Below are 12,255 nucleotides of genomic sequence, written 5' to 3' on the forward strand. Positions count from 1 at the left end.
CAACGGTTTTTGAGAGTCGTCGCCGTTGACTTTTTTGTAGAGCACTCAAAATAGTACAGCTTTGTCTGGACAAGTAAGGGTCTATCGTCGCTACAGGAAAAGTTACAGGCGTTCCAAGGAAGTATACTTTGAGAAGACTTTCCCCCTTATAGAATGAGATAGGACGGTTATTTTACAAAACTGACAACACTTTGACCGAGTAGTTTTTTGTGCTGAACAAAAAGTGTCATATAAACATCTGTCAAAAACCGCTTTTTAACTTCACTTAAAATGCCACGTAAGCTACGTAAGAATATACGTAAGAGGAAGAGAGCATTGAAACATCCAATAGTAAGACTGACACCACAACAACAGTTGCAACAACAAATGCTGAATGACCCCACTATGTTGCAACAAATGTCAAGCAATCCTATGCTTTTAAACCGAGTTGTTGGTGCACAGAGTGGAGGTTTAAGAGCGGCACTTTTAGCGAAAATGGCAGGCTATGGTGGAGCTGCAGACGGAACAGCTTATAACCCTCAAAGTCAAATGAATTTGAGTTCACTCAAAAATCAAATAACAGATGTCAAAAAGTCAAACATAGACATACAGAAGCAAATAAGTGAAAACGAAAAGAAACTAGAATATGACAGACACACAAAGAAACTAAATGAGTTAAACGTAGAGAAAAAGAAGAAAGAAGAACAACTGAAAGAACTAAGTACAGAGGAATATGCGAAAAAAGTGTCAGAAAAAGCAGCAGAAGTAGCAAAAATGGAACAAGATGTCATAAATTTGAAAAACCATACTACTCAATATAAAATACTGAAAGATGAAGAGATAAAACAAAAAGCCCTGAAGACATATATGGATAGCGATGAGTATAAAAAAGAAGTTGAAGCAAATGTAAAGGCAGAAAAACTTTTACAGTTGCAAAACCAAACCGTACAGTATGAAAACTTAGCACAAGAAAGTAAAAATAACGACGCGGCTATGCAAAAGGCAATGAAAAGCGCAGAATATATAAAAGCCAACAATGACTGGTTAGATGCCCAAGCCAACGCTAAAGCAGCCCAACTCATAGGGTCAATAAGGACAAAAATACAAGCGGATGAAGATAGTTCAAATGAAGCTTTAACAAATGCTGACTTTAAGAACGCCTTCGAAGCTCTTCATAGTAAGGTGAAACAAGTGAACGACTTCTCATCTGGAAAGAAACTGAAGTCTGAAGGTTTCGACAAAGAGTTAAGAGAAGTAGCACAAAATATGACGAAAATAACAGATGCAGCAACGAGACAGGCAGTTCAAAGTGCCTATGACGCCGTTAGAGCAACTGTTGTGGAAAGTCAAGAAAAAGAGTTACAACAGACCAAAACAGACCTAGTAAATGCTTTCTTAAGAACGAAAAGTCAGGTAGGACATTACGCTGCAGATGGAACATATGTGCCAGCTGGTGGAACTTATATACCACCAAACCCTCCAAGAGAAGCACCTGCACCAGGACTACCTAAAACATTTACATCGTCACATGGACACAGACACAGGCATGCACCAAAACCAACACAACAACCACCTCCACAACCAGCACCACAACCAACAGTTCAAAACACTGCACAGCAACCAACACAACAACCAACAGTTCAAAACCCTGCACAACAACAACCACAAACAGAGCAAGGACATAAAAGAAGTAGAGAACAAGGAAACCAAGAATTCTTAAAAATGCTTAAAGAAGAGTGTGGTTTCCCAGATACTGTTGACTTTAGTGACAGATATAAAGAAGCTATTGGAAAGTTCAAGGATGGAAATACTGACCCGAACCTATTTAGCTTTATGGCTCAGCACCAAAACGGATATAATCTCAAACCTGGAAAATACAAGCTCGCTAAGGGATATGATTTAATAGCATATCATCCAAATGACATGGATGAATTTACTCCGAGATATTTGATGTCAGAGCTAAATGACAATTCAACTTTCGTCATGAAACGCGTAAAAAATAGAGACGGAACGAAAGAACAAAAGCTTATGAATGCGGATGACGTAGATAGGGAAATTGTTGAAAACGGTCTCGGAATATATGAAATGCCAGCAGATGAGGTACAAGAAACTCCACAGGAAGAAGTTCAGATACAACCAGACATGGAAGAAATAGTTCAGCAACAACAGCTAGAAGAGCCTGAAGGAAACGAACAAGTCCTTCCTTTGGAAACTAACTTCACAGAACTAGATGAAGATTTGGAACAGCCGAAAAATCTTGACCCTCAACAAGAGCATGAGGTGAATATGGAATCTTTCCAAGAGTCTAAGAAAGATTCGGCTGACATAGTAGAAGAATATCGAAAAATGTTTGCCGACATACAAAAGACTCCAACACCAGATGAAAATATTCAGCATAGAATGAAAGTACTGAAAGAAAATGTACACAAATACAACAACCCTTTTTACTTACGAGCATTTAACGTTCAATCTTCGGATGAACTCGGTGAAGATAAAAGGTTAAATTTCAAGAAAACATATAGAAATGAAACATTGTTTAAAGTTCATTCAGAACCTAGCCAAGATGGAAACAAACCTACTTTTGTTTCTGCAGACGATGGAACTACAATGAGATGGGGTCATAAAGCTAATCCGATAGGTGGTTCATAAACTTACAACCACAATTCCAAGAAGTTGTAGACGCAATGGAAGTCAATGGTGAACGAGATATAGCTGGTATTTTAAGCGCGGCTTTAATGCCATTGAAAGATATGAAACATGCAGATATTTTGGACCAGTATGAAATGAACATGGCTGATGGAAATATAACACCTGACGTTCTAGAACATTTATCTCAAAGAACTACACAGAACCATAGAGATGGTATATTTGGTGAAGAGTTTAGAAAGAAAGTTAGGGAGAGCGAAGGAAGAGAACCTATTGTACATGACCTTGCAAATGAAAGTTTACAAAATGTCATAAAAACTTACTTTGCAGACAATGAACCGAGAAGGGATGAATATTTAAGAAAACTCAAATGGACAGTACCAAATGAAATGTTAGTATTGAAAAACATGTTCCTTGACAAAATAAAACCAACTACAGAAATAAACGACGCAAGACTGAAAGATTGGGTAAAGCTTTCCCATTCACAAAAGATATAGTTGGTAACATGGAAAGAAAACCAGAATGGCTACAAAAACATATATTTGGAAACGAGCTTATTCCATATGGACAGCTCTGTTTGAAGAGCTTGAACCAGAAACTCAGGAAAGAGTCATGCAAACAATACGCGAAGACTCAAATACAGACTATGACAAACTCTTTCTAGGATATAGGTTACCTGAGATGGGCGACCAGAGCCAAAAGGCAAAAAGGACATGGGAAATTTGCAACATACTAGATGAACATAATGCAAAGATGCAACAACTTCAAGCAGAGGGCAATGAAGGAAAAAGAAGAGTTAAAAACTCAGTCAGGAAGAAAGTAAAGCTTGGTCCACGTGGGTTCTATTATGACATATAAATCCAACTATTCTATATTTTTACTCATATGAAATGTACGCCGCTCAGAATATAACGCCAACAGTTTTGGATGCCATGAATGGAAATGTTTCCGAATGGTATAACGAATGCGACAATGCCATTAGAAGGTCAGAAATAGTTCCTGGAACTTACGAATATACAACTGCTGTTTCTTATGGAAACGTAGGTGAGTTTGGAGAAGGTTCTTCAACAACAGTAGATATTGCTTGCGACAGGTTTCATATAATTTCTATTGACAACTCTTTCTTATACGTGGAACAAGACATTGAAATAAAACCTTCTGCCAAGTTGTCTGACAAGAAAGGTTGCAATGGAATTTTCTATGTCGGATACCAATATGCTCCAGAAGTTTTCATGGGATATAAGATATATTCTAACTCTGACTTAGTTCAAACAGTAACATGGGCAAACTATGAATGGTTCGCTTTGAGAAACTCAGTACAACCACAAGCTAGAGAACAAACAGACCAGTATGCAACTATTGAGAAAATAAGAAGACTTGACCCTAACGTTCCAGGAGTTTATGTTAACCTTTCTGGACAAACTGCAGCAGCAGTAACCAAAGTAAAATTGAAACTTAGAGTTCCTTTGTCATCTTTCCTCATCTTCAGGTTTTTAAGATACTTGCCAAACTGGGCAGGAAAAATTTCTATCGAACTTACTCCAAGCAAAAATAACTTAGTCATTGCACCAACACAAGACCCATTCACTCTTACAGAAGTAGTGGGAACAAATAAAATGTCATTCGCCGACTTTTGCAAAAACAAAGTTGACTTAGACTTTGGTTTCTCAAACCTCAACACTGAAGTAAACTATTATTTCAATGCTGCTGGAGATGCTTGGGACCCAGTTAAGTTCACATGCGAAAAGTTTGAATGCAAGAGAATAGAAAGCAGACTTGCAGTCTATATGTTGGACCCAGATATTTCAAATGCTTTAGCTGCCAAATATATTGCAGTTCCACTTATGTTCCCTATACACCAAATATCTGTCAAAGACTTTGCAGGTGAAGTTGGAAACCAAAGTGCTGACCCAGGTGCAAGAACAGATATTGCTTTAACAACTGCAATGAAACATGCAGATACTATGTTTGTTCTTTCAGACGAACTATAAATGACTATTCTTGCTTCTACAACCCTGGTATTAAATATCATATAAACATAGATGGCAAATATTATCCAAGAGAAGAATATTCTACAGTTGAGGATATGAGGTCATACAACTTGACATTAGATGCTATGAACTTTAACAACAACTTCACAACAACCATTAACCCTGAAATGCAAAGTTCTATTATGCCATATGTGAAAGTATGGACCCATACAGGAGCTCAAAACACTCAATATACAAATGGAGACCGTTCAAACTTTTGGCTTGGCATTCCATTTGCTGACTCAGAAGACTTTATGGGTGGTATTTCAACTGTTGGTACAGTTCAAATACAATATACTGGTGACAGAGACGGTCCAATGAATTGAAAGCAAAGAAGTTTACAAAACCAATAGCACTTTTCACGGAAGATGCTCTTTTGAAGATTCGTTCGATGAAACCTGCTGGGGCTCCTCAGATTGGCATAACGACAGCTTCCATCGAGCAGATTTTGGCAGCAGGTCAGTAAGTTGTTCTTGAACTGACTTCTCTCCGTCAAATATTGACAGTACGCCAGTTTTGACATAAAATTGTATTATAAACTTACCTTTAGAAATATCGGTCAGTTTTGTTGTTATATTTTTGTCTGCTTCAAGAACTTTCACCATTTCAGTTATACCAACTTTCTTTGCTTTATGAAAATATTTTGGTTCAGCAAAGACTGCTATTCTATAACATTTTCCATTGTTTGTGTAAAGAACTATTCTGTCAATGTATTTGTATTGTTTGTGTGTGTAAACTTTGTTTGCTTCAATTCGAAGAGATACTCGAATACGTCCATCTTTTTATTCTAAGTAAAATGTCATTTCCGAAAAATAGAAGCGTAAGTGTTTCAAAAGGTTTAATGGCGGTGGCAGATGTGAAGTTAAATTCACCAACTCAAACAAACAGTCAAAGTGTTGTTGTCAATGTCAAAGAAAGAGATGTTGAAGTGGGGAAACCATACGAAGACGAAGATGGTATAACAATAGTTCCTGTAAAAGAACAACCAACATACCCTGAAGTTAGCAGAGACTTAAGTTCTGTTGCAGATATTCGAAACGACTACCAACAACTTAAAGACAAACTTAAAACTCAGGAGAAGATTTGTCAAGCTTTGGGTATAATGTTAAACTTGGTTGAGCACAACCCTGTAAAAGTGAACTCATATGTCATCGCACCTCATGAAATTTTGAAAGAACTATTGAAACTTTTGACAGAGGCAGACGATATAAACATCAAAGAAATAGAACCCGACGTTAGTTGCTGTGGTGTTTCATATAATGTCATTGACAAGATATACGTTATGAAAGGAGGTGAAACGTTGAACTTAAAATATAGTTTCCCAGACGTCATAAAAATATTTGACGACCACAACATTTCATTAAAATTTACTTGCTAAGTAAATGGCAGAAGACATAGTGGTTTATACTATTACGACTAAAAACCCTGAGTCATATAATTCTATAACAACAAACTTACAAAGTCCTCAAGGACGATATTGTAAACTGACCTTAAACACGATGACGACTAAAGCCTGTTTTGCTCTTTTGACACCAGAAGACTTTGTTGTTGTGAATGGTAAAAAATACTTCTTTGAAGATACTTACTCAGATATACCACCAACAGGTTTTGTTGACTTATTAATACTTTAAGGACGGATGTAACATGTGCTGCAACTAGAGCAGTTTCATTATGTTTGGATGTCCGACTGAGTTTACTATAAACGATATGAGCTATAATACAAAACTTATATCTGGTTTTTACTACCAACAGTTCCTATAACAGGAAAAGGTGTCATACAAGGTTTGTCTGTTCCATTGACTTTAAGTAACCAATCTTATATATTGTTTCAAACTTAGGTTCAAAGTGTTATTCGAATGTCGACAGAAACTACTATGACCAAAAGATACTCATGCGTATAAACAACACTTTCTCTGCTGGTTTGCCTATTGTTCATTCGAATGCAGAGTTTTCAGCTTTAGTAACTCAAACACTTTAGCAAACATAAACTTAACCTTAGTTGACGCAAAACTTTGTTCCTGTAAAACTTTTATGTCCTATGTATTTGTCAATGACGGCAGAAAGTTTCGAATTGGAAGATGCAACTGGTGAAAGTATTGTACTACAAGAACAACTTCAACAACAAATAGCTCAAGAACAACAAATGCAACAAATGGAACAAATGGAACAAATGCAACAACAAAGTCAAGAATAAAAAAAATATTTTTTTTATTTTTATAAAAATGTACAGAATAGACGTTTCAGATTTTTATGACTTCCAAGCGTTCAGAAATATGTGTCCATTTAGAGACTATAACAAAGCAGTCGAGAATTTGAAACGTTTAGTCATTTATGTTGACTCTGCCCCAGAATGTTATGTTATGAAAGAATGGGATGTTGTCTTTAACAAACCAAGAGCAACCATAGTTTCAGAACAAGAATGTAGACAGAAACTTAAGAAAATAAAAGTTGTACAAGTTGGCATGAAGATGTTAGATGCTTGGGATATCTTATTGTCAAAGTTAGAAGATTTTTCAGTTCGTGGTATAAAGTTCTATACACCATCTCCAAACTTCTATTCTATCTTCACTGGATATAAATACGAACAAGTAGAATGGAAAGAAAATGTTATAGAAGCTTGGTTAGACCATGTCAAAGAAATTATATGCAATGGAAAACGAAAGAGTCTATGAGTATATCTTATGTTGGTTTGCAAACATCTTACAACATCCAAGTGCTAAAAATGAAACTGCTCTCATTATAATTGGAAAACAAGGAACTGGTAAGAACACTTTCTTTACAGATATCTTATGCAAACTGTTAGAGGGCTATTCGAACCCGAATATGACAAACTTAGAAAACATCTGCGGTAAATTTAACTCTTCAATAGAGAATATGAAACTTATAGTATGTAACGAACTTCAAAGTATAGATACAACAAAGGTTTTAAACTCAGATGCTTTGAAGAGTCTTATAACAGACAAAGTTGGAGTTGTTGAAAGAAAGTATAGAGACCAAAGAGTTTGTGAAAATGTTGCAAACTTCGTCATGGTTTCAAAACAATGTTGTTCCGATGAAGTTAGAAAGTTCTGACAGAAGATATGTAGTTGTCAGAACGTCAGATTCTCATATGCAAGATACAGAATATTTTGACGACTTAGCAGAAACTTTGACACCTAACTTTTACAACCACTTGTTCTCATATTTCATGACATTAGATATTTCAAAGTTCAATCCAAGACAAATTCCACATACCGAAGAAAGACAACATTGTTAGAAGCAAACAAGAGTGTATATGAACTGTTTATAGATGAGACTAACTTTGAGTGTTTAGATGAAAGGTCATTGTACGATGAATATAAACAATATTGTCAAGAATATGGTTATATGGCAGCGTCTAAACGAACATTCTTGGCAAATGTCAAAAATCTTTTAGATGTTCAGAATGGCGTATATACAAAGAAAATTTTTTCTGAGTAAATTTTAAAAAAATATTTTTTTATCCGATAGAAAAGATGACGAAATATATTTCAGTCAACAAATATATGTCAGGACTTAAAGAAGAACTAGACCCATTCATATATTTGAATGTTTACTTCTACCATTTTGAAAAGTCTACATTTGACAAAGTTTGGAACATCGAACCAGTTAAGTTTGCTATTGTGACTAAAAATGGTGCGAAATTTGAAGACTTAGACATAGAAGGTTTGTTAGCAGTCAAAGAAAATTTTGACAGAAGGTTCTCAAACCTTAAAGAAGGCAAAGCATACAAACTTGTTATACCTTATGAACCAAAGAAAGCAGACGACTATGAATATTATGAGTCAAGATAGTTGAAGTTCAAGGTAAATTGGGTAAAAAGATTTTAGAGTCTAAGCCAGTGTTTGCTCCTAAAGAGGAAGAGAACATTGACATTGACCCAGAAATGTTCTAAAAATAAAATTTTATTTTTACATGTCATATCTCACCTTCTCTGGAACTGGTTCAGGTTCTTTCTTCTCTTCTTCTACTTTCTTTTCTTTCTTTTCTCTCTTCTTCTTCTTCTCTGGTGGAGTTATGTCAAATTTCTCAGAACCATATTTATGTAAAAGTTCTTTGTCCTTTAATAGCTCATCTATTCTGTTTTCTATTTCATCTTCAAGAACAGCGCATGTGCCTTCTTTGCATTCTAAGAACTTTTGTTGGACTTCATCTTTCCAATCGGCGTCATCTCTGTCAACAAGTCTGTCATTGACAAATTTTAAGACTGCTCTTTGTAATGTTTTATGGTTCTTGTCATATTCCCAGAAACAGAACTTTAGAACAAATTCACCTTTCTTGTTTACACTATGTAAGATTTTATGGTCGACAGAAGTTTTAGAGTCGAAAAGCTTGTCTCGAATATAGATAGCGAAATCGCTAGACATTTTCTAAAAGATAAAAATTTTAATTTTTCTAAAAATATGTTAGAAAAAAAGTTTGCTGACATTGACAAGAAATTTGAGAATGTTTTGAAGAAGAACAAGAGGAAGTTGGAAAATGCTCAGATAAAACCCATACATGACAAGTTCTTATTTGCTCAGAATGGTATAACAGGTCTAATCGCACCACCTGGGTCGGGCAAGACTTTCACTTATCTTAAAATGGCTGCACAACAACAAGAACTAGATGAGAAGAACCCATTCTATGAGTTAGTTGTCATTTGTAGTACTTCGGGTCAATTTGACCAAACCGTCAATTCGTTCAAAGGTATTATAAAGAAGTCTAAGTTAGTATGTATAAAAGACTCTGAGTTGTTAGATTGGATAAAGAAGTACCAAAGAAGAGTTTTGAAGTACAATGCTATAAATGAGTATATAAATTCGAAGTTTAAAGACCCAAATGAGGAAATGCAGAGAATATTAGAGAAGAAACACTTCAGAAACAAACAGAAAGAGATAGAATACATTTCGAAGAAATTGCAATCGTACGATTGGAAGACTTACCCTCATAGATGTCTTCTTATCTTAGATGACTTTGCTTCTCATCCTTTGTTAAAGAACAGAGAACAAGACATGTGTCGAATTCTTAAGAAGCTCAGACACTTTAACATTTCAGTTGTCATTTGTGTACAGACAGCCAAGAGTTTAAGTAAGGATGTAAAGAAATACTTACTGATATCATACTTTTCCCTGGATTGTCCGAAGACGATTTCATGGAACTTATGAAAGAGTCCATGGCAGGTAAGTTTGACAGACATGAACTATGGGAGAAGTACAAAGTCATACAAGACCCTCATACTTCTTTCAGAATTCACATCTACGCGAACAAAGTTCAAATTGTAAAAAGTCAGGCTTGAAAATGTAAGTGTTTGAGTCTTAGTAAGTAAGTCTGTTGTGGTGCTGGGTCTGTCGGTTCTTCTGGCTTTGGAAGGCATTCAGGAAGAGGAACGTCAGTCATCCGTTTGTGTCTTAACCGTCTTTGTTCTGAAACAATATAATATTGTACTGAATTTATACAACATTGTCTTGAAAAAGTACAACATTGTCTTGAAAAAGTACAACATTGTCTTGAAAAAGTACAACATTGTCTTGAAAAAGTACAACATTGTTCTGAAAAAGTACAACATTGTTCTGAAAAAGTACAGCCGTACTCAAATTTGAGAGACATTGTACTGAATTTATACAACATTGTTCTGAAAAAGTACAACATTGTTCTGAAAAAGTACAATATTGTCTTGAAAAAGTACAACATTGTCTTGAAAAAGTACAACATTGTCTTGAAAAAGTACAATATTGTCTTGAAAAAGTACAACATTGTCTTGAAAAAGTACAAGACTTGTTCTGAAAAAGTACAGCCGTACTCAAATTTGAGAGACATTGTACTGAATTTATACAACATTGTTCTGAAAAAGTACAATATTGTACTGAATTTATACAACATTGTTCTGAAAAAGTACAATATTGTACTGAATTTATACAACATTGTCTTGAAAAAGTACAACATTGTCTTGAAAAGTACAACATTGTCTTGAAAAAGTACAATATTGTACTGACTCAGTATGGAGCTTGACCCCTTAGACGAAGCAATTTATCTAATTGAAATTAACGAGCTTGTTAAAGACTTCCTCAGGCAGAATGTAAAGGTCAAACTTGAAAAATAAAGATTGAAATTTACTCTACTTGTTTGAAGTTGTCAAAATACTCTGTTATTTTTTCCTTTAACAATGGCAAATCTTCTTTGAATGTAAGTATTGTACAACCTTTAATATCATAGTGTGTTTGAGGTAAAGTATCTTGAACTATTTGTTTCACATCTTCATTTGGTGTCATTGAAATCGGTAAGTTTTCGCGATAGAACCAATTTCTGTCAGATTTGTAAATCTTAGCAAGGTCGTAAAAGCTTTTGTTGTTTCTTCTGACTAAATGCAACATAACCATATCTCTGTCTTCTTCATTTTCCATCTCTTCAGTGTAAATCATATACTTATAGTTCTTTCCTTTTGGTACCGAACGTGGTATTCTTTTCTGTATGTTTTTGTCTTCTTTCATCATATCTTCTCTCTGCTTTGTACAAAGTTCGTCAAGAAGTTTACAAACATACCAAGCATAACGAGGAGAAGCCCACATTGCTATTGAACTAACTAGGAACTTATGAACATATATACCTTTTAGATGTGATGGTAAGTTTTGTCTGTCTTGGTACATCTTTTTAAGTTCTACATGTTCAAACTCACTGAGGAGTTCATGAGTGCTATTTAATTCAAACCAGTCGTCTGCGTGTTTAGTATCTGGAGCAAAACATGCTGTCAAAATACTTTGCATTTGGTACATGTCGTCTTTGACCGAACGAATGAGACGGAGTTGTTTGTTAAACTGAACCCACTCATATTCTTCATTTATAGCTTCATGGACTATAACTGTTGTTGTGTTCTCTGTTGTTGACATATCTGTCTTTACATACAAAATAAAAAAAATATTTTATAAAAAACTAACTTTATTTTCTGACTTTCACAAAAGACCAAAAATAAACGCTTTACATGTATTTTTCAGCAACTTCGTCAAATAATTTTATAGCTTTATCTATCTCATCTACTTCAAACGTTTCTTTACCTTTTATGGGAGCACCATACATTTTCTCAAACTTTTCAAGTAGTTCTGTTTCTGCAGCTCTCATATCATAAACGAACACAACCTTGACTCTATTGACTGTACTGTCATATCTTTGAGTTATATTATATGTTCTTCCTATCTTATATCTTTTTGTGTTGAAGTCCTTCGGTTTCTGAACGATGTAAAGTAAGCCTTCACTGCAACGTTCCGTATCGAATGAACCATATGTTATGAAGTTATATCCAACAACTGGGTCAATCCATAACAAAACTATTGGTATAAGACTTTTGTCTATAAGATATGCTGTAGTTCCATAGAATCTTACCGATATCATAAGCTCAGGATTTCTTGTCAAAATTTTCTGAGTTGAAGCAATTCCAACCCAATGCCATGTTTTCTTTCCAGATGGAGATATAATGTCTGACAAAGAATATTTTTTGTATTTCTTTGAGTATCTTACGTTTAAATCACCTATTCTAACCACTTTGGTGTCATTGTCTATCTTTTTAACTGTTTCAAACTCAGTGTTTGTCATTTCCTGTTCTTACATA

At 35.0% G+C, this 12,255-nt stretch overlaps 8 protein-coding genes across 8 annotated transcripts, besides 1 other annotated feature; 4 read left to right on the forward strand and 4 right to left on the reverse strand.

The window, feature by feature from the left end:
• Positions 1-12,255: part of a mobile genetic element that runs on past both edges of the window.
• On the forward strand, positions 754-2,133 carry TVAGG3_0972700 (protein of unknown function, DUF4106 family; the record flags this gene model as incomplete). Its single annotated transcript, XM_051253734.1, has 1 exon — positions 754-2,133. A coding segment is annotated over one exon (1,380 nt), but the record flags the coding sequence as incomplete, so codon positions are not given.
• On the forward strand, positions 3,516-4,471 carry TVAGG3_0972710 (protein of unknown function, DUF4106 family; the record flags this gene model as incomplete). The annotated part of the gene is made up of 1 exon (XM_051253735.1): positions 3,516-4,471. A coding segment is annotated over one exon (956 nt), but the record flags the coding sequence as incomplete, so codon positions are not given.
• On the forward strand, positions 5,497-5,954 carry TVAGG3_0972720 (protein of unknown function, DUF4106 family; the record flags this gene model as incomplete). Its single annotated transcript, XM_051253736.1, has 1 exon — positions 5,497-5,954. A coding segment is annotated over one exon (458 nt), but the record flags the coding sequence as incomplete, so codon positions are not given.
• On the reverse strand, positions 8,585-8,899 carry TVAGG3_0972730 (uncharacterized protein; the record flags this gene model as incomplete). The annotated part of the gene is made up of 1 exon (XM_051253737.1): positions 8,585-8,899. A coding segment is annotated over one exon (315 nt), but the record flags the coding sequence as incomplete, so codon positions are not given.
• On the forward strand, positions 9,077-9,820 carry TVAGG3_0972740 (protein of unknown function, DUF4106 family; the record flags this gene model as incomplete). Its single annotated transcript, XM_001286982.2, has 1 exon — positions 9,077-9,820. The coding sequence occupies one exon, from the start codon at positions 9,077-9,079 to the stop codon at positions 9,818-9,820; it is 744 nt and encodes a 247-aa protein (XP_001286983.2).
• TVAGG3_0972750 (heavy chain-related family) lies at positions 9,942-10,493 on the reverse strand (the record flags this gene model as incomplete). Its single annotated transcript, XM_001294414.1, has 1 exon — positions 9,942-10,493. One exon carries the CDS (start codon positions 10,491-10,493, stop codon positions 9,942-9,944), a length of 552 nt encoding a protein of 183 aa, XP_001294415.1.
• On the reverse strand, positions 10,766-11,539 carry TVAGG3_0972760 (KilA, N-terminal/APSES-type HTH, DNA-binding family; the record flags this gene model as incomplete). Its single annotated transcript, XM_001294413.1, has 1 exon — positions 10,766-11,539. The coding sequence occupies one exon, from the start codon at positions 11,537-11,539 to the stop codon at positions 10,766-10,768; it is 774 nt and encodes a 257-aa protein (XP_001294414.1).
• TVAGG3_0972770 (organellar and viral DNA polymerase type B) lies at positions 11,628-12,239 on the reverse strand (the record flags this gene model as incomplete). The annotated part of the gene is made up of 1 exon (XM_001294675.2): positions 11,628-12,239. One exon carries the CDS (start codon positions 12,237-12,239, stop codon positions 11,628-11,630), a length of 612 nt encoding a protein of 203 aa, XP_001294676.2.

This window comes from Trichomonas vaginalis, chromosome I, assembly GCF_026262505.1.
Source record: "Trichomonas vaginalis G3 chromosome I, whole genome shotgun sequence".
In the NCBI taxonomy this organism is placed as follows: domain Eukaryota; phylum Parabasalia; order Trichomonadida; family Trichomonadidae; genus Trichomonas; species Trichomonas vaginalis.